The 21,940-nt window shown below is 38.6% G+C and overlaps 1 protein-coding gene across 20 annotated transcripts in view; it reads left to right on the top strand.

Annotated features, from left to right (window-relative positions):
- TENM2 (teneurin transmembrane protein 2) overlaps positions 1 to 21,940 on the top strand; it is a 1,085,256-nt gene that overhangs the window by 965,374 nt on the left and 97,942 nt on the right. For 11 of the 20 annotated variants that reach the window (XM_068205619.1, XM_068205631.1, XM_068205632.1 and 8 more), the window contains 4 exons: positions 7,209 to 7,414; positions 13,996 to 14,191; positions 16,902 to 17,003; positions 20,790 to 20,822. In XM_068205619.1, coding sequence (XP_068061720.1) covers positions 7,209 to 7,414; positions 13,996 to 14,191; positions 16,902 to 17,003; positions 20,790 to 20,822 — 537 coding nt within the window. The remainder of the gene's footprint in view (positions 1 to 7,208; positions 7,415 to 13,995; positions 14,192 to 16,901; positions 17,004 to 20,789; positions 20,823 to 21,940) is intronic. The other 9 variants (XM_068205638.1, XM_068205636.1, XM_068205635.1 and 6 more) reach the window with 1 other exon arrangement.

Below are 21,940 nucleotides of genomic sequence, written 5' to 3'. Positions count from 1 at the left end.
TCCCAGCAGTTTTTAGGAAAGCCTCTGACAGCTTTTAACACAACAACCATTTCAGTGCTCTGGCTGTGGAGAGTGACCTTTCTATAATTGACACAGCTCAGGATGAAGCCATTCTTTTCAAAACACGGGTCTCCCAAAGAAACCTTTAACCCCTAGTCTGAGAAGGGCCACTTAAACACAAGCTGTGCCTACTCAGCAAGCAAAGCATTTTAAAGTAGAGCAATTTGAAAGGAGAAAAAAAAGAGCAGGTATTCAATTTGATCTGCCTGTTCCTTATTAAGAGACTAAATTCTGGTAGGAAATAATAAAACTGCAATTTAAGGGGAATGTAAATTACTTTATTACGGCATTTTCCTATCTGAATGAAAACAAAATTCACTATTAAGATAACACAGTTTCAGGTTTTTTGTAATTATACACTACATCTCACTAATAGTGGGTATGTCTGAAAGGAGGAGGCAAGTGCAATGGGCAGAAAAATCCTCACTGCTGCTTTAAAACTGCAAGTGAAGTCCACCATGCTGTGAAAGTTGTGTTCAACTAGGGATTTAAATTAAGAGACAAAAATTCCTTTCTTAATACAGATAATAAGGCAGTATCCCTTCACAAGTGCATAAAACCCCAAAAAGTGACACTGCCTTGGAATTTCACAGGGATGAGATAGATTATAATAGCATTAAAAAGCTTTCTGAGAGTGAAGCCCATTTATCTCTAATGTTGCATAAAGATAACATTAGAATTTGGGTGTAATAAATCTAAATTAAGGGGGAAAGTGGGGGAAAAGAAAAAAGGCATGTTTGGGAATAATTTCTTCTTCAAAAAGAAGTGAAATAGATGACCTTATGGGATTTATCTGTGCCTAAATTCTATGAATCTATGCCAAAAGTTTTATACATTTAAAATTATGTGGTGGGCTAGACACACATTTGCATAAAATCTGTGACTGTGTGCCGTTTCCTTTCTAACTGACACAATACACCTACACTAACCCCAGCTGAAAACCCATATAAAGAATGCTTTGGTGTCAACCTTTTTGTTTAGGACATATTGTCTTTGATGTGCTCACAAACTTAGCAAATTTTATAGTAATTCAAAATTGACTTAGTGCTTTTTATCTTGATTGTTTGCTATAGTAATGTTCTAGAAAGCTGAAAACACAGGAAGAGGTTGTGAACTCTGATTCTAGAACCTCCCATTTTAAAAGACACCAAAAGTAATTGTGGACAGTTGTGGAAAGATCACTTTAGGTACAATAAATGCACTGACATTTTGAAAAAGTTGATATGAATTTGTGTTTTGATGCCCACAAAATCCAGGGTTTGCTTCTCTCTGGATGAACCAACCTGATCCAAGTTCATGCTTAGTTTGAGGTATTTCATAGTCTACCACAGTGTTATGTGGATTTCAGAAAGACTTTTTTTTAAAAAATATTACAATTATTAAAGTACTGAAGTGTCATGAAAAATACTTGTTTCCAGATATCAAATTCAGAATTACAAATATAATGGCAATAATGAAATGAAGAAAGTTTAATTAGCAGTTAAATTTGGCACCATCTCACTTGCTTGAGCTGAGAGAGAGGAAAAACAGATTTCCACTGATGTAGCAGAAATTGTCCTTGGATGGATGTGGAAAGCTGAGCTCAGCAGTCACTGTGGAGCTGTACAGGTTGTCTTCAGCTCTCTCCAAATGATGTTGAGAGCTCTGCCAGATGCTGCAGCTGCGAGTCACATTTGGGTTTGCACACAAATTGTTTTCTAATAGTTAAGATATTTTATTAGCAATGCAGCACACCGGCAATGCTAAAGGAGTAACAAAATTCTGAAATGGGAGGATCTGCCATCCTGCCAGAGGGATGAGCTGGGGTTCAGATGCCAGCAGAGCAGCTCCTGACTCACTGCCCGAGGCAGCGCTGCTACCCCCGACTGTGCTCCTGCTGAAACCCACCCGGCACACGGTGTAAGGCCTCGGCAACAGCTGCAGGGAACTCTCTGTCGTCTTGTAAAAGATAAACTCATCCCTCATTAACAATGCAAACAACATGAATCTCCCGGTTTCTGCTATTTCCTGCTAGACACTTTGAAACAGATGATCAAAATGTAATAACAATGTGTTTTAAATGTCACTTCTCTTACCTTCATTCGGTTTAATCAAGACAAGCCTTCATTTTCCAGGTGGATTAATCTTGTTAAGTAGTTATGTGGCTAATGTAATGTAGGTCTTAATTAAGGCATTAGCAAGCAGAACTATTAAGATGGAGGCTATGAAGGCTAGCAGATGTGGTCTTCTGAAAATACAGCAGACTCTGTAAGGCTGTCTCAGAAAAGCAAAGGGTTTCGCTAAATGAACAGAAGAGGAGTTTTAGATTTGTGGGTGTGTTAATGGTGATAGCATGAGTTGCTCTGTTCAAAGTTAGGTGATAAAGTTTGGTATATGCCATTTCCAAGGTTCCAATTTCCAGAAGTCCTTAGTTCTCACTCAGGCACCAAAGAGATGAACAGTCAGAGATGATTGTTATTCTGATTTAGAAATCCATACTAGTATGTATTTGCTCTTTGTGAAATGCAGTGAACCATCAGATCTTAATTTTATTTCAGTTATAATTTGCTTTTGATTCTGAAAGCAATGACTCTTGTGAAGCCATGCTCACATGAATGTGAAGATGTGCCTAAAGTTTTAGGTGTATCAGGCATGTCATATTTTAGTATAAGCAAACTGCTTCATTTCCCTGCCACATAGATTGGCTGCAGCTGAGCCAGAGCTGGGGTCTTATGCAGACACTCCCTTTGAAGATTTTCTTTCTTCTTGCCACAGTAGAAATTTAGGATGCTGACCAGACAACCTGAGGTTTTGGTTTTGTACTAGAAGCTGTTTTCCAGGACTTTTGAAAGCTCATACATTGAGCAGCTTCCTTCCTCCTCGCTTCCCAAAACAGAACTCATTGGTACCTCAGCATCTCCAGTGTAACTGAAGTTCAAATGTGCCACAGCAGCTCCTGCAAACTCTCATTGCCTGGCTTTTTAGCTCATTGCAGCTGAGGGAATTTGTATTGCAGTAGCAGTCAATCTATTGTACACATTCCAGAGATAATCTGTTCTCACCTGCGTCCTAGGGCACTTAGGTGATAGTAGATAATTTGAAGTGTAAGTTCATACAGGGAGTTGTCAGTATGGTAACAGTGCATAGCACTGATTTTTCCACTGGAGATATTTGTATGGAAAAGGCATTTTCTACTTTATTTTATTTGCCTTTCTGGAATAATAAGACATGTCTGGTCATATAAGTAGCAAATTTACTTAAGGAAAAAAGTTAAACTGTCGTGAAGAACCATAGTAATTCTCACACAGTCTTTTTTGGCAAAAAGTCAGTGGAGTCTATTTTTATATTAAATGGTTTCCTTTACACAGCTGTACCATAAATTTCTTCAGAATTCCAAGTCATCTGTGAAAATCCCTGGCTGTATAAAAAGAACAACAGAAAAATAAGCTAGATAAAAAGATAAGCTAAGCTATGTCTGTAGCAGTGATTTATAAGAAATATAGAATTACAGGAAAAGAAGGTAAAGAGAGTTTAACCATCCCTGGTGATATGTATTCCTTGTATTTAACTTGAGGTTGTCCACATTATCATGATAGTTCATTTCTGATCCATTGGAATGGTTATTCTGGTAGGTATTTTTCAAGAGTGCCATCAAGATGCAATTTGCAGTCATTCCCATGACAGAGGCACACAGCCTCAGCACTGGAGTTAATTGCTGTTTAAATGTGATGTCTGTAGTGTGACACTGCTGGTAGCCAGATTTCATTTTTATTTTTAATTTTAGCTACAGTGTAGGATACTGTAGTTATAAATAATCAAGTATATCTGGTTTCAGTGTAAATACAGCTCTGCCTCCATGGCTGACACTGCTTGACATCAGTTAAATTAAAGGCTGACTGGGCATGTCCCATCCACTGCCACCTTGAATCTGACCTCCAGCTCACAGATGAGACCTGCTGACAACTTAGCAGGGGGACTTTGCATTGCTGTTGTCATGGATTGCCTGTCTGATAGCTTCAAAGGCAAATACACTTGAATGCTAAAAACAGTCTTTTCAAATGTATATGCCAAAATAGTAATTCAGCTGGGTAAATAAAACAGCAGTTTAAATGAATAAGTGTTATTTAGTTGATGAATATATGTTTGACTGAGTGATTGAAATGGCTCCCCTGGGTAAGATGAAGAAGTATGCTTTTAAAACTCTTTTGTAGATGTTTATAGAGAGAAAATGACAGGAAAAAAAATCAAGTATCTATGGGGTTATGAGATAAACATAGAACTTTACAACAGTCACCCACTACAGAGAGAATGATCTTGGGATTCAATTGTTCACAGCCGTATGAGTAGTTTGGGTTAGTCTTTCTTCACAGATTTGTCAGTTTGTCACATTTGTAACTTCACTTAAATGCAGTTGATGCTCTTTGAATGTGATCTGCAGTGGTCCATCAAATGGAAAGGCTTCTAAAAATAGCTGGAGGGGAGTGAGTCAGGTGGCAAGATACATTCTGTACATTAGGAGGTGAGGACTGAAGGGAGCTATAAAAATAGTTTGAGTCTCTGGTGACATGGTTTGCCAGTGAAGCTGTTAGTGCAGAAAAAGGCATTGCAAATACCAAAGTTAGGATGCTGGTCTGCTTTTCAGGTTAAAAAAAACCCTAAACTTTAGCCTGTTAACTAAAGTAGATTCAGTGGTCATATCTACTTTGCATTCCTCTCTGTATTTATAACCTGGGGAGGAAGGAACATGAAAAGGCCAGTACTGAGACATCTCCTGTAATATTTATATTTTCTGCTCTGCCTTCCTCATCTTCAAGGTGAGAACTGTTAATAATTCTGTCATTGTTAATAATTCTGTTTTACAAGTAGGCATCTGAGAGCAGCAGGATCATGACCAACCCAGGTGCCCTGGCAGTATCAGAGCAAGGAGCAGAACCAAGATGCTCTCACTGGTTTTCTGTCTCAGACCAATAAGGGTAGCTCAGCACAAATTTATGAGAGCATGATTCAGTAATGTATAATCTTTAGAGTTTATTGATATCTTGTTGGACTTAAAACTTTATAAGCTGTTAGGTAACCTTGCAAATATGAAACCTAGATTTTAGCATTTCAAAATTTAGTTATTACAGCATTGTAATGTAGCTCCATAAAAACAGGATGCCATGAATTAAATTCTTAAAAGCAAAAGGAAAGGATCCTTTCAGCATGCCAGAGGTGAGGCAGCAGCTGTTCTCTGCAGATGTGGCACAGGCTGGGTATAGAGCATTCTGCACTACAGAAATACAGACTGAAAAGAGTCACCCATCTGCCCCATGCTTTGCTGCAGGTTAAAAATATCTGGATCACTTCTGAGAGCTGATCATCTAACCTGCTCTTAAAATCCTCTGCTGTGGTGAAAGCCTGTCACAATTCCCTTCCTGGGGAGATTTTCCTAAGATATTCCAGGAGGAGTGGTTTGGAGAGCTAGAAACCAGGTCATTTGAGTTGTAAAGCAAAATAAAAGTGTATTTGTGGGGAGATGCTTCCAAGGACAATATCAAACTGAACAGAATCGTTTCAGTGTTGGGAAAACCTGAATCCTGTCGTTTCCATGAAGCAGGACGTGTTTGGGTCTGGTTGCTCTCTGTGGCTCTAAGGGCACATTGCTGGACACTCTGAGCCATTTTTCCTTTCTTTGCAGCCTCTTGTTGCAGCTTCTTCTGCTTTCTCTTTCTTTGTCAGTGATGTTATTGTAGCCCCATTCACATAGAAAATGAAAAAACAAACAAGTTGCCAAAACCTGTATAGCAGTTGGTATTCAGAGCATTCTTTTACCATTTCAAAACACTGCCAACATAGTATCTGTTTCATTATGTACAAGTGTAAGTTCTGCTAGCATAGATAATTTAGAATCTATAATTGAAACCGTGCTTTTGCAGCTCTCTCAATTAAAGATAGTCAAGACAGAAAAGCTGTTTTGTACTTACCTGCTGGAATTATATGTTGTTCTGTGCCATCCCATTACATTCATACAGTGCTGGAATGTATTTCAAACGTAACTTACCATTTATTGAAAATAGCATTGCACCATGGCAGAAGAACCCTCATGAAGTAAACACTGAACTTTTTACAAATGCTGTCAGGTTGTATCAGAGGTATCACTACCATCCAGTCTATGTTATTAGTGATACCTTTAAATTTCTGTGATTGTCAACAGATATCTTCTGTGGCTGTCTGGTTTATTATAGTGTCTGTTCTAAGAATTTTTAAATGGATTTCTCACCATGTTGTTTGGAAATACAGAGCACAAAATCAAGCGTTGCTGCATTTTGTAGCTTAAAAGCATGCTAACTCCATGTTCTGCACTCCATGTTTAAAATATGTGTAGCCTCAGAACCTGTTCAGTTGAGAACAGAAGGGATTTGCGCCATGTTTTAAGAGTTGACTGTTTCATGGGCTGGAAGCCAGAGCACTCAACCAGAAAGGCCTTGTATCTTGTCTTCAATAATGCATGCTGAAAAACCAACAAATGATGGATTTTAACTAACCACAGCACAAGGGAAAAGGACTCGTAGATAGACCCTGCTTTAGGCAGAGAGAACTTCAAAGGCACTGCACTGAGTTGTGCTAGCTCTGTTTCAAGGAGAAGATGCATGTTAGAGTACGGACGTTGTCCTCTAAACCCTTTTGTGCGCATTTCATTTCTTCTGTCAACTCTCTTGTCTGTGACCTCAAGTCTATTCGACTACTTCAGTGAAGAAACAGTGGCAATAAAAATTTGCAATCAGTTCATTTAGATTGAAGTTACCCTTCAGTTCACCTCTCTGGCAATTTTTTATACCCTGGTTGTGTACAAGATGCAACTGAAAAGAGCACAGGGAGATTCACATGTGTTTAATTGACTCTGCTGTTGCTGTTTGATCAGTGAGGAGCAATCACAGAATTAAAGGCTTTGAGGGATGAGAAGATTGCTGATGTTCCACAGAAAAATAAGGTTTGCAGAGTTTTTGCTTCAAGCGTACGGGCCAAATTCTTACCCACTGATTGAAACAGCAGGCAGATTGCATCAGAATGAGAACGTTGCAGTTTGATTTAAGAGGTGTCACTGCCACAGATGTTCATCTTGAATGAATAAAACTACCTGTTTTAAAACCAGTTATCTCATTTGATTTATGTTTGCTTTTGTTTTATAGGACCATGGGTCACTAGGAATAGCAGCATAGATAGTGGAGAAACAGAAGTTGGCCACAGGGTCACCCAGGAGGTGCCCCCTGGAGTTTTTTGGAGGTCTCAGATCCATATCAGCCAGCCACAGTTCCTGAAGTTCAACATATCCTTAGGGAAGGATGCTCTTTTTGGTGTTTATATAAGAAGAGGACTCCCACCATCACACGCCCAGGTACTTTATCAATGTGTCTGTTGGCTTTGAATGTCAGAATGCAAAACTTAGGTCCTCTTTTTAGGTTTGTGTTGGAGTTTACAGAATTGAAGTTTAGGGATTTCCTGAATTCCTTCATTTGTGCAATCATATTTGACTGAACCACCCTCGTCTTAACATTTTTAGGTTGTTACATGCTTCAGCAATACATTTATAAAATAAGTAATTATGTCATACAAGGTTTTAATTCTCTGGTATAATCCTGGCACAAATTGGGATAAAACTATCCCATTATCTGTGAGATAGAACTGATGAGTTGAGGACCAAAATCTTTGATTAGACTTGAGAGTAAAGGAGTGAGGAGATTGACATGGGTTTATTACCTCTGCTTCTAAGAATTTCCTTTGCAGAAGGAGCTTTGGCTGTGCAAAATTCATCAGCTTTCTGTAGTAAGCTGTTTTCCAGTGTTCTGTGAGTTACTGCATGGGTGTGTTTGAGTGGTAAGAAATCAGCATCTGCAGTGCATAGCCCAAGGAGGGGAAGACATGTAGTCAGTTTTCCATGTTAGCATATGGTGTCCTGAAATTTGATACAAAGTCTGAAAAAATAGCGAAATTGCAGAGGGCTGCTGACTAATTTTCAGTCATTTCCAGCCATCCAGGCAACACAAAATATATATCTTCAGATAATATCTTCCAGGGTGGGAGCCTTTCTTAAAATGTTTTGATTTTGGCTGTAAGGCTTCATTCAGTATGCTGTCTTGAGGGTGAAATTATGTCTGTGGATCTTCAGCTGTTCCAGTGAGGTAATGGCATAATTCATTGCGCATGTCTCATTTAATTCAGAATTTTAGTGCTCACTTCCCCTATTCCATCATGAATAAAATGGCAATTTAGTTGAGGAAAACAAACAAAAGTATAAATCATGAAATGAAAATTACTTAGGGCAACCAAAGCTCCGAAGCAATCATCAAAGTTTGCTATAAATACAGGTTAATTTTAATTTTTTGACTAAGACATGAGGGAGGTATGCCTGTAACTTTTACAAGAAATCCAATTGGCAGTAGTTGGTAGTACGAAATATTTTTCTTAATTCAGGATGAACTTTATATTGCAGTATGATCAGATGTATTTGTTCTAGGTTTCATTATGGTGTTCTCATCTGAGAAAGCTGTGGTCAGGCAGAGTTTTTTCTTTCACTCCACCTCACATGGATAGAATAGAAATTTTGTGACCTTTCTGTTAAATTAAATAATGAGAAATATGATCTGTGTTTCCTCTTGAGCTGGATTCATCCTCAGGGGACCTGCTTGCCAGTCTTCAGAGAAAGCAGTTCTAAACCTCTTCATAAGTGGGGTTAATGAAACACGCTGTACATAAAGTAGTATAGATGTGGTCTGAATCTGCAATATGAACCAGCATAAACTTTTCCACATTCAGGTAGAGTCCTGGTGCTTGTTAACAGTGTGCTACAGCAGGAGATTCCATGGCAGTTTTGCCCAGCAACCAAAATTCAGTCAAGCTGCTACCAAGAGAAATTATTTTAGAATAAGAAATGCAAGCTGTTACAGACCTGAGTTAGTGAAAAGAAGCCTTATTCTGACAGAAAGGGGCACAATACTTTTGTATGAATGAAAACAGTCTGAAGTTAACACTAGACGACATTTTAAAATTGAAATTTAAAATCCTTGTTTCTGTAGGTTAGGGACATGAGCTCTAAAGCAGTGAACAGCTTGACAGTTCATCACTGATCAGTGCTCATATGTCAAGCTGAGTAAAATCCTTTGTGGGAATGAGTCAATAATCAGCAAATTAGGTACATGATTAACCTGAGACAACAAGATGCAGTTCCTGTCTGAGAGCCCTGCTGAGATTTAACCTTCTCAGTATTACTGTTTAGCAAATATTCCAAGTGCCTGGTTTAGTCAGTCAAACTGATGTAGCTGTAAACTTGTCTGGATGCAGCCTGTGTGCCATGTGCACGGGGAGTGGAGCTCTGGAGGAGAGGCAAAAATGCAGTTTTGAGTGGCAAGCAGAGGACAAGCAGGAATATAGTGCTTTTGGGCAAAATCCCTCCAACCTGTATAGTGCTATGCAGAAATAACAAAATGCACATTGCAGGCTTGAACGATCAATAGGAATTTAGCAGAAGAGAATCATATTAATAGAACTGATAATATATAGAAAACAAACTGTAAATGTCAAATAATTCACAAAGCAACTCTGCAGAGCTTACAGCAATTACAGTGTTGCTACATGCTGGTAGCACGTTCCAAATGATGCATGAAATGAGGTAACCTGAGAGGAACTTCTCTGGAACGTCTGGAGAAGGCAGTGCGTGGAGCTGTATTGTTTTCATTTCCAGCAGCGTGGTTTATACTTACAAATTTTTCATGTCAGAATGAAAAGTCCTTTCATTCAGAACAGGAAATGGCTTTATGTGACAAAAAAGTGGAGAGCAGGGGAGCATCAGTGTTCTCTTGGCTTTTAGCAGGTGCTCAAACACTTCTAGGTGCTCTCAGCCACGGGGCTGGCCCGGACTGGCTGGCTTGTGGCACATCCTAATGTGGGAACAAACCGGTTGGTTGGCTGCCATCGTGGGTGTCAGATGTTTCATGGCTGTATTTTAATGAATAATTACCAACTGGATTTTATGAAGAACTAATTTTAGAGCACTTTGCAAACAAGTTTCCCTGCCATATGTTTTCCTGGCTGCTTAGATCCTACAGGGCTTTGGCATAAAGGCGAATGCTGGCCGCCACTCCAGGCATGTTCCCCCTCTCCTGTTGAATATGCATCCCTTACTGAGACAAGAGCTCTAGGAGATCATTCTTGTCAACTCCTAATCTCAAAAACTCCCAGGCATTTTGTGGAGGCATACAAATTGTTTCAAATCTAAGAAAATCCCTGAAGATTATGGCAGCTGTCTGCTTTTCCAGTCCTGAGCCCTGCGAGCTCCTTCAGCTTCACAGTGGTCACAAGTGGTTCCCTTCCTCTGTGTGTGGCTCTGTGCAGTGATGGAGTCACAACCATAGGTGTGAAGTTCCCAAACTGTTCTGCTGACTCCCCATGGTTATAGGCAAAATAAAGTCTTTATTAGCCTATGAATAAAATGCATCAGAGGGTAGAAAGCCCTGAATGGAGAAATTATAAAAACAAATTGCTCAGAAAGAACTTAGCATGAGATTTTTAGGTTTGTAAATAAAAGTAAGCAGTAGGATTTCAGTATGCTGGGTAGTGAAAATAAACAAACTCACCGAGAGAGTGAATTTGGAATTTGTTTAGCGATGTAGGCTGGCAAGTCACTTGCTTATATTGAGCTTTAATCATAGTAAGTACTCCCTGCTGCAAAATTGAGCTCTGATGATGTAGTTATTTGGGATTTCTGCTGCATGTTGTTCCTGAGCTGTTTTAGCCATTTTTGTGACTTTAAGTATGAAGCCATGAAATACAAAGGATCATAAAAAAAGAAAACAAAAAAGCCAAAAGTCAGTGAAACTTCCAAATTACTTCAGCGATTTAATTTGGTTTGACATGTCCATTACCTAATTCATGTGATTTAGTGGCCTCTTCCTTAGCAGTTGTGTGTGTGTGTGTGTGTTAGATTAAGGATTCCACAGTTGCTTTTTAATGATCATGAAATTACTTGCCTCCTTTTCCTAGATGGGTTTTCTAATCTATTCATATATGCCAATAAGTAGCTTTAAAGCAAGAGTGATATCTTCAGCACAACATTATGTAAAAGTAATTAATCATGCAAGGGTGGTAAATCAGAAAATCAACAGGGCCATGAAAAGCAAAATGATGATTCAGCCAAGCATGTGAAGAAATCTTATCTGCTTATGAGTTCACGGTGTCATCTTGGTGACCCTTCAGTCAGGGATTTTTGATTTTGGGGCACATATACCTCGTCCTTACTAACATATTAAGATTAATACACCCAGGGAACCACCAGCAGATGGTCCTTTTTTTTCCCCTCAGTCCTGAGGGATAAAAATGCATTGTGGTTTTCTGTATGACTTTGCACCAGTACTTCAGCATTCACAGTTATCCAGATTCAGTAATTTTGCTTTTGCCTGGGCATTAAATTATTTGTCATAGTTTGATTAAAGAGGGACAATACCTCTCTGAACTGTCCCAAAGTTAAAATTGTTGTGCCAAGGGACCTGCTCTCACTAGGTCACACCCTATCATCATGAAAAGAGATTCTGCAGCTAAAACTACTTCAAGCAGCTTCAGGCTGAAAACTCTTCCCCTTCGATCTGGCCAACTGCTGAGCCTTCTCTACTATATGAGGTAGAATCAGCATCAAACAGAGGGAGGCAGAGGAACCTGCCAGCACAAGCAGAGACGAACAGCGTGTTGCCAGTGAGAAATGTCAGCTTTTATTGCTGCTTCCTTAGTTGACCCTTTGTGAACAATTGTTCTGAAGAGCACAATTTCTTTTTCCCAAGATGTTGCCCAAGTAATAACATTTCCCAAGGAGGTGATGAGTCTGTCCTTAACCTCTGACTGTTAGGCAATGGCTTTTAGCAATCTTCCCAAATGCCACTGATTTCAGAGATAGATATATGTGTGTTTGATACCTCACATATGCTGAAAGTTACTGGCATGCCACAATTCTCTACATCTCTGGTATGGTTTCCCTGAATTTTACTAATTTATCTGATTTACCTTTTCCCATTTAAATCATATGTGGAAAAAGGCTCAAGTGGATGGCAATCTGATATTGAGTAAAACTTTTTATTTCACTTCTCTTACTTTGTTCCTCGTTTAAAAGCATAGAGTAATAGGTAGGGTGCATAATGCACTCACTGTGATGATGGCTCTCAACATTAGTAGATTGGGGCTGAATTTCCTCCCTGCCATGGATTTCTCTTTGTGGAAAGGCTGCAGGTTGGTGTCAGTTCCACAGTTTACCAGGAAGACAATAGTTCTTCCAGACATTTCCCTTGGTTGTAAGGCTGAGCATAACAGGGCTCTATAATTCTGGTACATAAGAGATTTTCAGCTAGAAAGGTGAGGTTTTATACCCCAGTTTTGGGTAGATGTGATGGTACCAGAGTGTTAAATTTGTCTGCCTCTTCAGCTAATAGGGAGAATCTTCATTATTTTATCACAAATCGTGAGTCATTTACTAGGGCTCTCAGTTCATGAGTGGAATACAGTGTACAAGACAGTGTGTGTGTCCTTCTCTGGAAGTTTATTCTATTTAGGAGGCAAGGTTACACTTTTCTGTTTAAACTGAAAGCAAGGGAAGGTGGATGTTTTCTCATAGCTGTTGCAGGCATAGCCTGGAAGTGTTAGAGATAACAGAGGGAAATGTAATGAAGCTACTGGCAAGCAAACACATACTATTACTGTGTTTTATTGAACACATACATCTTTCTTTAGACATGTCTATCTATCTCTATCTACTCCTACACAGATAAATGTGTCTAAAACAAGATGTGTTTTCATAGGGGACTTGTTATACAGCTATCAAAAGATTAGATATATTGTTTTTGGTGTTTCTTAAGGGCTTCCCTTAGATAGGGACTATGAGATCTACTCAGTTGAGCTTGAGAGCTCCAGAATCACAGACATTAATGACAAAAAAAAGCCTATTAGGACAGCTATCCCAACTGCTTTGTTATGCAGAGTTATTCCCTGTTGTAGACTAACCAATATTTCTTCCAGTCTTGTTTAATTGTGGCATCTCCATTGGGAGGCTATTTGCTGAGCTTAATAGATGGGAAGCTTATCTGACATTCATCTTAAATTTCTTTCTTTCTTTTTTTAGTTTCATGCCATTAATGGTGCCATCGCTCTTATGCTCTAAATAATCACTTGCTCTGTTTGATCCCTTTTCCAAAGATTAATGCAATGTTCTACCTTATTTGGAAGCCATCCAAACAGAAATTCTCAGTTTTCCTTAATATAAGTTCAATTCCCTTATTTGTGTTATTCCTTTCCATGCTCCCTCTGGTTTTTGTATCACACTTACCCTGATTGTTCCTCATACAACCTCAGGTAAGCAACTTTTACTCTGTGATGTAAAACTTGTGCAGTGTATTCTTATCTGGTGATGATTTACATTAGGCAAACACATTTCCTGTCTGTGCTATTCCTCTTTCACATTCTGGGGGCTTCCATTCAACCATATGTCTGGAGTTACACCTCAGATATCTGTTCCTGTTTCAAAAAGAATTTATTGCAGGCAATTGCTTTGAAAAGGATGTGGGTCTCCTGTGTCTCTGAAGACTGTGTAGGAACCTAAAATTAATGGGTCAAATAATAGATTTCAAATCGTTTCTCAAAAACCATCCTGCCAATTTGTACATTTTATGATCATCTTTGCAGAGGAAAGATGCATAATTCTAGGTCACTGTTTCAGAAAGAACAAAAGTCACAGAATCTCTTTGTGTTCCATGGTCAGCTAGTAAATGTTAGTTTCACATTTCTTCCAGAAATACCGTTTTATAAAGAGATAGAGGAGAAAATAGAGAGTCAGATTTTTGAGCTGAAACATTCTGTATTCAGGTCTGTTTGTTTGGGGTTTTGTTTGTTTGTGTTCTCTTTTTTTTTCCCCTTGTTTTTTTTTTTTTTTTTTCCTCCCTGCAGTATGATTTCATGGAACGTTTGGATGGCAAAGAGAAGTGGAGTGTGGTGGAATCCCCTCGCGAGCGTCGGAGCATCCAGACCCTCGTTCAGAACGAGGCCGTGTTTGTTCAGTACCTGGACATGGGCTTGTGGCACCTGGCTTTCTACAATGATGGCAAGGACAAAGAGGTGGTGTCCTTCAGCACAGTCATTTTGGGTAGGTACTTCCACCAGCTGGGCACTTTTCCTCTCTGTTTATATCCTCCCTAACCCAAAGTTGGAATATATTCCTGCAGTCCTCAGTATTTGGCCTGTTTTTCCTTATGTTATGCTGTGCATTTTTTTTTCCAACACTACTCTGGCAAATAGTCAGTCATGGGGTGTGCTGACTTTAATTCACTTGTTTTTCTCTTAACATTTTAGCATTCCCATAGATCTCAAGTTTAGTCTTGGAAAACAAGGCTCAGAAAATTCAGTGTGGTTTGAAGCATTCCCCAGCTAATATTCCTCTCCCTTATCTCTGTCATTTTGATACTTTTTATTTGCTTCTCTGAAGATGCTTCTGTACACCCAGGTGGAATAGTATCCAACAGGAGAGCTGTTTAATCTTGGTAGAAAGACAGCTCAAGAAGCTGATACCTGCAAATGGCATTATTGTTTGCAGCCATCCTAGAGATTAATCGAGCCAGTTAATTAGTGTATGTTGCTTTACAGTTTACCACTCACCTAATAGTGAGTGATCTCCTCAACGTGGTGGAAGAACATCCAGCTGCAGTTTTGTTAGAATAGGATTACATTCAGTTGAAAATCAAACTGAGTCTAAATTCCCCAAGCTTTATTAGATTTGTTGACCTTTGAAGCTCTTAATGAACTTTGCTGACTATCTTTTCACAGTGGTACAACAAGGTATCCTATGTGATATTCTGTCCTGGCTGGTGAAGTCTTAAATGGCACTGTGTTCTATAAATCTGTAATTCCTCTTAGTTTAGGGGGACTGTAAAAAGTAAAAGTGAGGTTTTAGATTTCATGAAAAATAGTCAGAGGTGTTTTCTAGTCTTGCTTTATTAATAATATGTAGCTTAGGTTTTTTCCCTTTTACATTAGTATAATATTCATTTTGTTGGCCTAAGTCCCAAAGGTGGATAATCAATATTGTCATTGAGTACAAACACAATTGTTTCTGTTACCCTGAATTAAGGTGAAAAAAATACTTTTCTATGAATGTTGAAAAATAAATATTTTTTTAATATATTTTCCCATAGAAGGCTTTTTCCACTTCTCTAAAAACAATCTTGTTATGCCCCTGTTGTGCTTAGAAAACCTAAGGATATTATAAGCTGCCCTTTAAAGGGTTGCCTGACAAAGACTATAGCTTTCAAGAGCATCAAAGGTGTAATAGCCAGGTAGGCTACTTGATAGAGCAATAATAGTAATTGAAATGAAATCTGGAGAAAAATATAGTGTTTTATCTGGTTCTACACACACCTTGTATCAGATGCTTCATAATGAAAGGCTCTCAGACAGCTGAACATCTTTCTGGTGTGGAAGAGGAGGAAGAATAACAGAAATTATGTTAACTCCCAGGCAATACTAAATTTACCATGATTTTGAATACATGGAAAATACTTTTGTGTGCCATGAAGCAAAATAATGAATAAATTTATAAACAAGCTTCTTCATGAGACAATTGATATCTTTGAGCATTACATTTCAATTTTTCTTTTCATTGTTTACATGACTCATTTCAAGAGCCTAAGCTAATGACATCTCTTTAAAAATTTGCTTTAGACATTTTGTATTTGGTGTCCTGCAACTGTGAAATTAGATTTAAAGTTCTATTTGAATCCTTTTCTTCTTTGCGGTTTAATTTGACAAATAAAAATACTCTCTATAGTTCTGCTAGTTCCAAATCCAAATTCTCTTTTCTGTGTTGTACAGCATCTTGATTTGGTGCCTGGGGCTGACAGAACCATTTAGTTTGGAACCACAGGTCCCACAACAACAGGGAGTGATAGTGAAGACTAATATTCCAATTAGATTTTTGTTCCAATAATTCACTGTTGAAAATATGTTCTGCTGAAATCCAACAGCTTTCAAATTAAAATAATTTAAATAATTAATTTCAAAAATTGAATTTTATTTTTAGATTGCTATTATGCAAAGTAGTGTATGCTTTATCCAAATGATAACAGAAATTGTGGAAAATAAGTATTTTGGTACAGCTGAAATGTCATCAGGCTTATGTGTCTACTCTTCTCATATTATTGAGGTCATTGACTTCTCAGTCAGTCACTCAAACTCTGATATTAAACTCTGTCCTCTGTTTTTACAGAACTCTTCATCCTGTTGCACAGCTACTTGCATCTTTTTAATTCATTTCTTTAAGGATCGAGTACATTTGCCAGAGCAAAAGAGTTCCTCTTTGTCATGTTCAGCAGATATTTTTGTCAGCTTAATTAATGAGGCTTTAAATGCCTGTAGAAGGAGAAGAAGACACAGTCCTTGGGATAATCAGTTTCCCATGGCAGAGTGGTTGAGCAAGAACAGTCTCGTTGCAAAAGGGAGAGCATTGATTTTCCTGAGGAAGCTTCATGTTTGCTGCACAATATAAACTCAAGCATGGCTGTAGAGGTCTTAAGAGGTCCTGCCTATTTTTGGAACAGAGGATTTAAGCACTATCAGAAGATTTTGGGTTCTAATAAAGCCCGGAACTTAATATGTGACTTTAATGTGTCACTAGATTCCTAGTCGTGCTCATGCTGTCATGAAACTCAGTGCATTCTGCTTCATCTGAACCTTGTGCTGCTAATATTGTTAGGGGTTGTACTTCTAAGTATTGAGGACAAATTATAATGGAGAAAAAATAAAAAATCTGTAGCCTAAGTAGGAACTAATCAATTAATGTGCTTGTGATGCTTTAATTTCAGACTCAGTGCAAGACTGCCCACGTCACTGCCATGGGAATGGCGAGTGTGTCTCAGGTGTCTGCCACTGTTTTCCAGGATTTCACGGAGCAGATTGTGCTAAAGGTATCATTTTCCCTATATTTACAAATAACCACAGTGTGTGTCTGTGATCTATTGATCTACAGTGCCTGCTAGCTAGCATGGGTCTGAGCTAGATTCAAATAGAACAATTTGTTTTTATTCTTAGATCTGGAGTTAAATACATTCAAGAGGAAGTACTGCCACATTTTCAATGAGCATGCATAGCTACAGCCTTTTTTTTGGTGGCAAAGGTAGTAGACAGAAATGACAGAAAATATTTATTTTCTGGAAAAGTGGATGAATCATCAATGCTTTCTGATAATCATTAGCTGGTCTGCAAGAAAAGACTGATTGCCTTCACTGATGGAGTGTAGTACATATTCTGGCTTGCCTGAGCCTTACTTCTAGTACGAAGCATCTTTCTTGCATATAAAATTACTCTTTGACCAAAAGGAACTTTACCTTTTGTAGAAAAATAGGTAGGACCTGATAAAATATTAAAATAAACATTTTCTGAAATGTCAGTTGTAAATTTTAACAACTAAAACTGGGAAATACACTGCTACCAAGGATTAAGTAGAAATCTAAATGACATCTCTGGATTGGCAGCATGTGTTCATTAAGTTTTTCTAAGAGTTTTGGATAGCAGTCTTAGGGAAAGGATTCGTAAAGAAGGACCTCTTTAGTTTGTACAGCAGTAGCAGATATGTTGTCTAAATTCAGTGGCTTGGTTGTATTCCCCTCTGAGCACACTCAGAACATTTTGCAATTTGCTTCCTTCTTCATTTGTGTGAGATTTAGGCATACTATCAATATCACGCTTACCACGGGGTTGTTAGTGTTCCAAGGGGAAAAGCCTGGTGTTTGAAAGCTTTTTGAAATAACCTGAAGAGCCTTAGAAATTTGCTCATTTCTTCTGGGACTCCTGATGCAGTCGTGAGGAGAGTTCATTGTGCCCCACCTCTGACACTCCTGTGGCATATCCCTGTGTCTACGAAATACTCCTTGAGTAGCTGCTATAGTTGTACTGGAGTGAGTAATTCCTGGGTTTTGTCTCCACATTTGGCTCTTGAAGGTGCTCCAGTACAAAACAAAACAAAACAAAAAAAAAAAAAAAAAAAAAAAAAGATAAATAGAGACCCCAAGGGGCTTGAAAAGCTAAGACTGCTATTTCAGCGCTTGCCCTGCTCATTTTACAGAACACTTCAAATAGCTGTTTGATTACCTGAGAAATTAAGACAGCTGGTAAATCTAGAGAGGAGATATCTGTATTGCACAAAGTAAATGGTGTGATAATGTGAGCTATAAATGCAGACAGACAGCTCTGTGCATTTCTGTGGTGTTAACCTGTGAAAGTGTGCATGCAGTGACTGTGTGCTTCACTGCCACCCTTCACACATACATGGCCATTATATCAACTCATTTGCATTTTGAGTTGTGGAACAATCCTGCATTGTCTGCTGAACCTCTGTGTAGCACTGTATGCTGTGTTAGTGCTAGAAAATACTTGTTCAGGCTGTGACAGATAAATAGCTTTTGAATAAGGTGCTTGTCAAACTATTTGTCAGGCTTCTCCTGCCCCTCAGTGCATTCCCTCTGCTTCCTGCTTTGTGCTTTCTGTGTTGTCTCTTTCCCCTCAAAAGCAGAAATGGTTTCATGGAAGCTTCCTTCAACTCTTGTACTGTTTTCTTGTCAGACATCATGGTATTTCTAAAGAACAAAGAAGCTTGAGAAACTGCACAAAATGAGAACATGGGTGTGTTGACAGAACTGGTGCTTCTGTGCTGGAACAGCTGCACAGCACTATCCTGAGAGCTGGGTGTAAGGGCTTTTTGCCTCACCTCTTTCATGCCTGTTCTCACAGCCACAGGCTCTTCTGCTTACTTGAATGCTCTTCATATGTGAGAGCAGTTTCAGAACACAGGAATCGAAATTGGAATTCTACGTAGGGTAAAGCACAGTAAAATAAGATAGAGAATTACACCTTTTGCATCATATTACATGTATGGACACATGTTTAATGTACATCTACCGTAATGTTAAATTTATATTTGAACTGTCACAAGTATGGAAGGATAATGGTTTTTTCAATTTGATTTTTTCAATTATTATTTCCCTAGCAATGCATCTTTCAATATCTCATTTCTTCACCATAAAATAAGTTGAGGCAAGACTCAAATAGAGAAATGTGGAGAAAATGTGAGCAAGCTCCTCAGATGGCTTTTAGAACTTAGTCCATGCAGTAATACCAGTCTGAGAGCTTCCCTTTGTGTGAACCCCAAGTCTGACAGATAGAAAACGCAATATTTTATCCCAAGGCTGATCCTGAGGCCATCAGAGGCAGTGAGACATCAGGGGAGTCTCTGCAAACCATTTGTAGGTAGTGCACAGGGACCCCTCCATCCATGTGGTTCTAAAAGATAAAAATGGAGGAAAGCTGTGAGAGACAGCACAGATTTAACTTCAGATCCATTAGCTTCAAGAAAACACTATGAAAATTATTGGAAAGAGATGAACTTTTGGCCCAACCCACAGGCTGTAACACACTTTCATACCCTGATTGAAACCCTCTCAAACACTCCTGCCAAACACTGTGTGGGGTATTTCTCATTCTCATTCTGTGGAAATAGCTTATTATCTGGTATTCAGTATCAGCAGATTTACTCCATTCTTGCTTAGGCAAGATTCCCTTTGGAGTTTATCCTTATTAAGGTTAAAGAATTTCATCTAACATACAAAAAAGGTAATGATACATTTTGATCTCTTGTGGATAAGAAATGGCATACAAAGAAAAAGAAAATCTGATAATCAAAGGATAATTCCATGCAGAGATGTGTCCTGATAAAGCAAGTGTGTACAGTTAAAGCCAGTGGAAGATTTGCTGTGAATTGAACTGCACTGTGAGTAACCACTTGTCCACAATTACGTGTAGGAGCTATTGGTGAAAAGTGATTCTCTGGCCAAGGATCAATTAAAGAATCAGATACGCAGCTGTGACTATCTTCATTTTTTGGTGTGTTGCACCTTTTTCTATTCACCTCTTATTTTTCTGTAAGCTCTGTGGTATAACTACTGAAGTAAATCAAGAAGTCCTTCTTGCTTAGAATTCTTGCTGTTTATGTCTGATCATGGTTTGGATTTTCAAGGTCCGTGGTGAATCTGCAGGCAGGCATCCTTCAGCATGTCCTGCCTTTCGCCACTTGGGAATGGAGTTCAGTGCTGCAATGATTTGAGTTCTAGAAGTGACTCAGACTTGGCTATAATTTCATTTCATCTCATAAAATATTTGAAGGGCATGCAACTCTTCCACTCCTTTAACAAAACCACTTCCAAAGACACTGTCAAATACTGTTTTGCAACTGTGAGCAGAGCCTCCTTTAATTTTGCATTTTAAAATACTTGGATTTGCATCATAAGCATCTTTAGCTAATCTGAAAAGGTGAACAATGAACCATCACATAGGATTTCTACATTGATATGATGAGCATAGCCTGCTAAGAGATGGTGTCCAATTTGTGAAAGAAGGACAAAAATGGAGTCAAGTAGCTTATGTCAACTGCCATGAAGTTGCCATTTAGCAGATACTTCTAGTCGATTATGCAATGTAATAAGAAACATGTTTAATATTTTAATCTAAATGAAATGAAGGCTTTTGGATTTTTTTAAACCAGAAATTTGTGCGATGTTTGATCAGTTGACTTTTTAATCTGATTTTAAGAACTCTAATTATTCGGATTTATGTTATTCGCAATTTCTTTTCCTGTTCTCCTTGTGTGGGTTTTTCATTATTTTATTTTCATTCTGTTTGTTTTTGGCTTACTGGCAAAGGACGGCGCCACTTTAATAAGTATAAAAAGAAGGGTAGGTTTTTTAAATTTCTTTTTATTTCTTTTGCAACATCTATTTAGTTTGAAATAGTTTCAAAGCTGTAACATGTAGTCTCTCTCTCTCTTTAAATTTATTCTGATGGATTTACTGTTTGCACCACAGTAAGAGTTCCTACCATTGCCATTTTCTTTGTTATGTGTGGGCTATTAATCTCTGTATAAAAAATGTAAAAAGCTGTCAATTATTAGGTAAGTAAGGTATAATTGCTAGAAGTAGCAACTCTTGCATTTTTTTCACTTGTTATCTAATTTCAGTTGTTTGAGACTCATCTTGCTCTGAGGCTTTTCAGAGGCTTCTTGCTTGGACAACAGTGCATAACGTAATGTTTTTTCATCCATTAAATACACTGCTTGAAACTGCTGTCTTTGTGTCATGTCCAGAATGCTGCCAGTGGCATACAATGTTCTGGGAGTGATTGCAATGGGGACAACATGAAATTTTGGGGTGCATCATGCAGAATACTTCAGTACTTTGTTCATTGCTGTAGAGCACATGGCCCACAGGGATGAATGATGACCAGCACACGCTGGTAATGTAAAGGAGTGTGTATTTCCTCTCTGTGTGGTCAGGGAAACACGATTTGTCATCGTAACTTGGCTCGAAGCTTTAGGAACTGGAAATAGCTTAAGCAGACAGAAGATCCCTGGACTCTGAAATAAAAGGTGAGGGGATGCTGAATCCCCTTTCTCCTCTGCCTGCCCTGCACATGGTCACGGCCTCACAGAGGAGATGGAAGCTGAGGTCAGGCAGCACTTTGGGCCTTCCGTGGCACAGTCAAACTGGGAATGGGTCTTGACTATTCAAGGGGCTCCCTGCAAATGCAACAACAGGTTATGGGTCAGGGAAATGAGGGAGAGTGGATCAAACATGGGGATGCCATCACCAGATGGGTTTGCAGAGCAAACAGCTGGAGAGGAACAGCAGTGTAGGAAAAGTGCCAGATTTGTGGCATTATTACAGTATTGTCCTGAGCAATAATATAACTTCAAGGTGACGTATTGTGGTTAATCCTTTACATGCAGAGCAAACAAATAAAAGCAGCACCTGACTCCAGGGATGTACCACCTCAATACAAGTTTAAAGGGAATGAA

This window comes from Anomalospiza imberbis, chromosome 15 (genome assembly GCF_031753505.1).
Source record: "Anomalospiza imberbis isolate Cuckoo-Finch-1a 21T00152 chromosome 15, ASM3175350v1, whole genome shotgun sequence".
In the NCBI taxonomy this organism is placed as follows: Eukaryota; Metazoa; Chordata; class Aves; order Passeriformes; family Viduidae; genus Anomalospiza; species Anomalospiza imberbis.
Note: the sequence above shows the minus strand (reverse complement) of the source record. Positions and strands in the feature narration are given on the sequence as shown.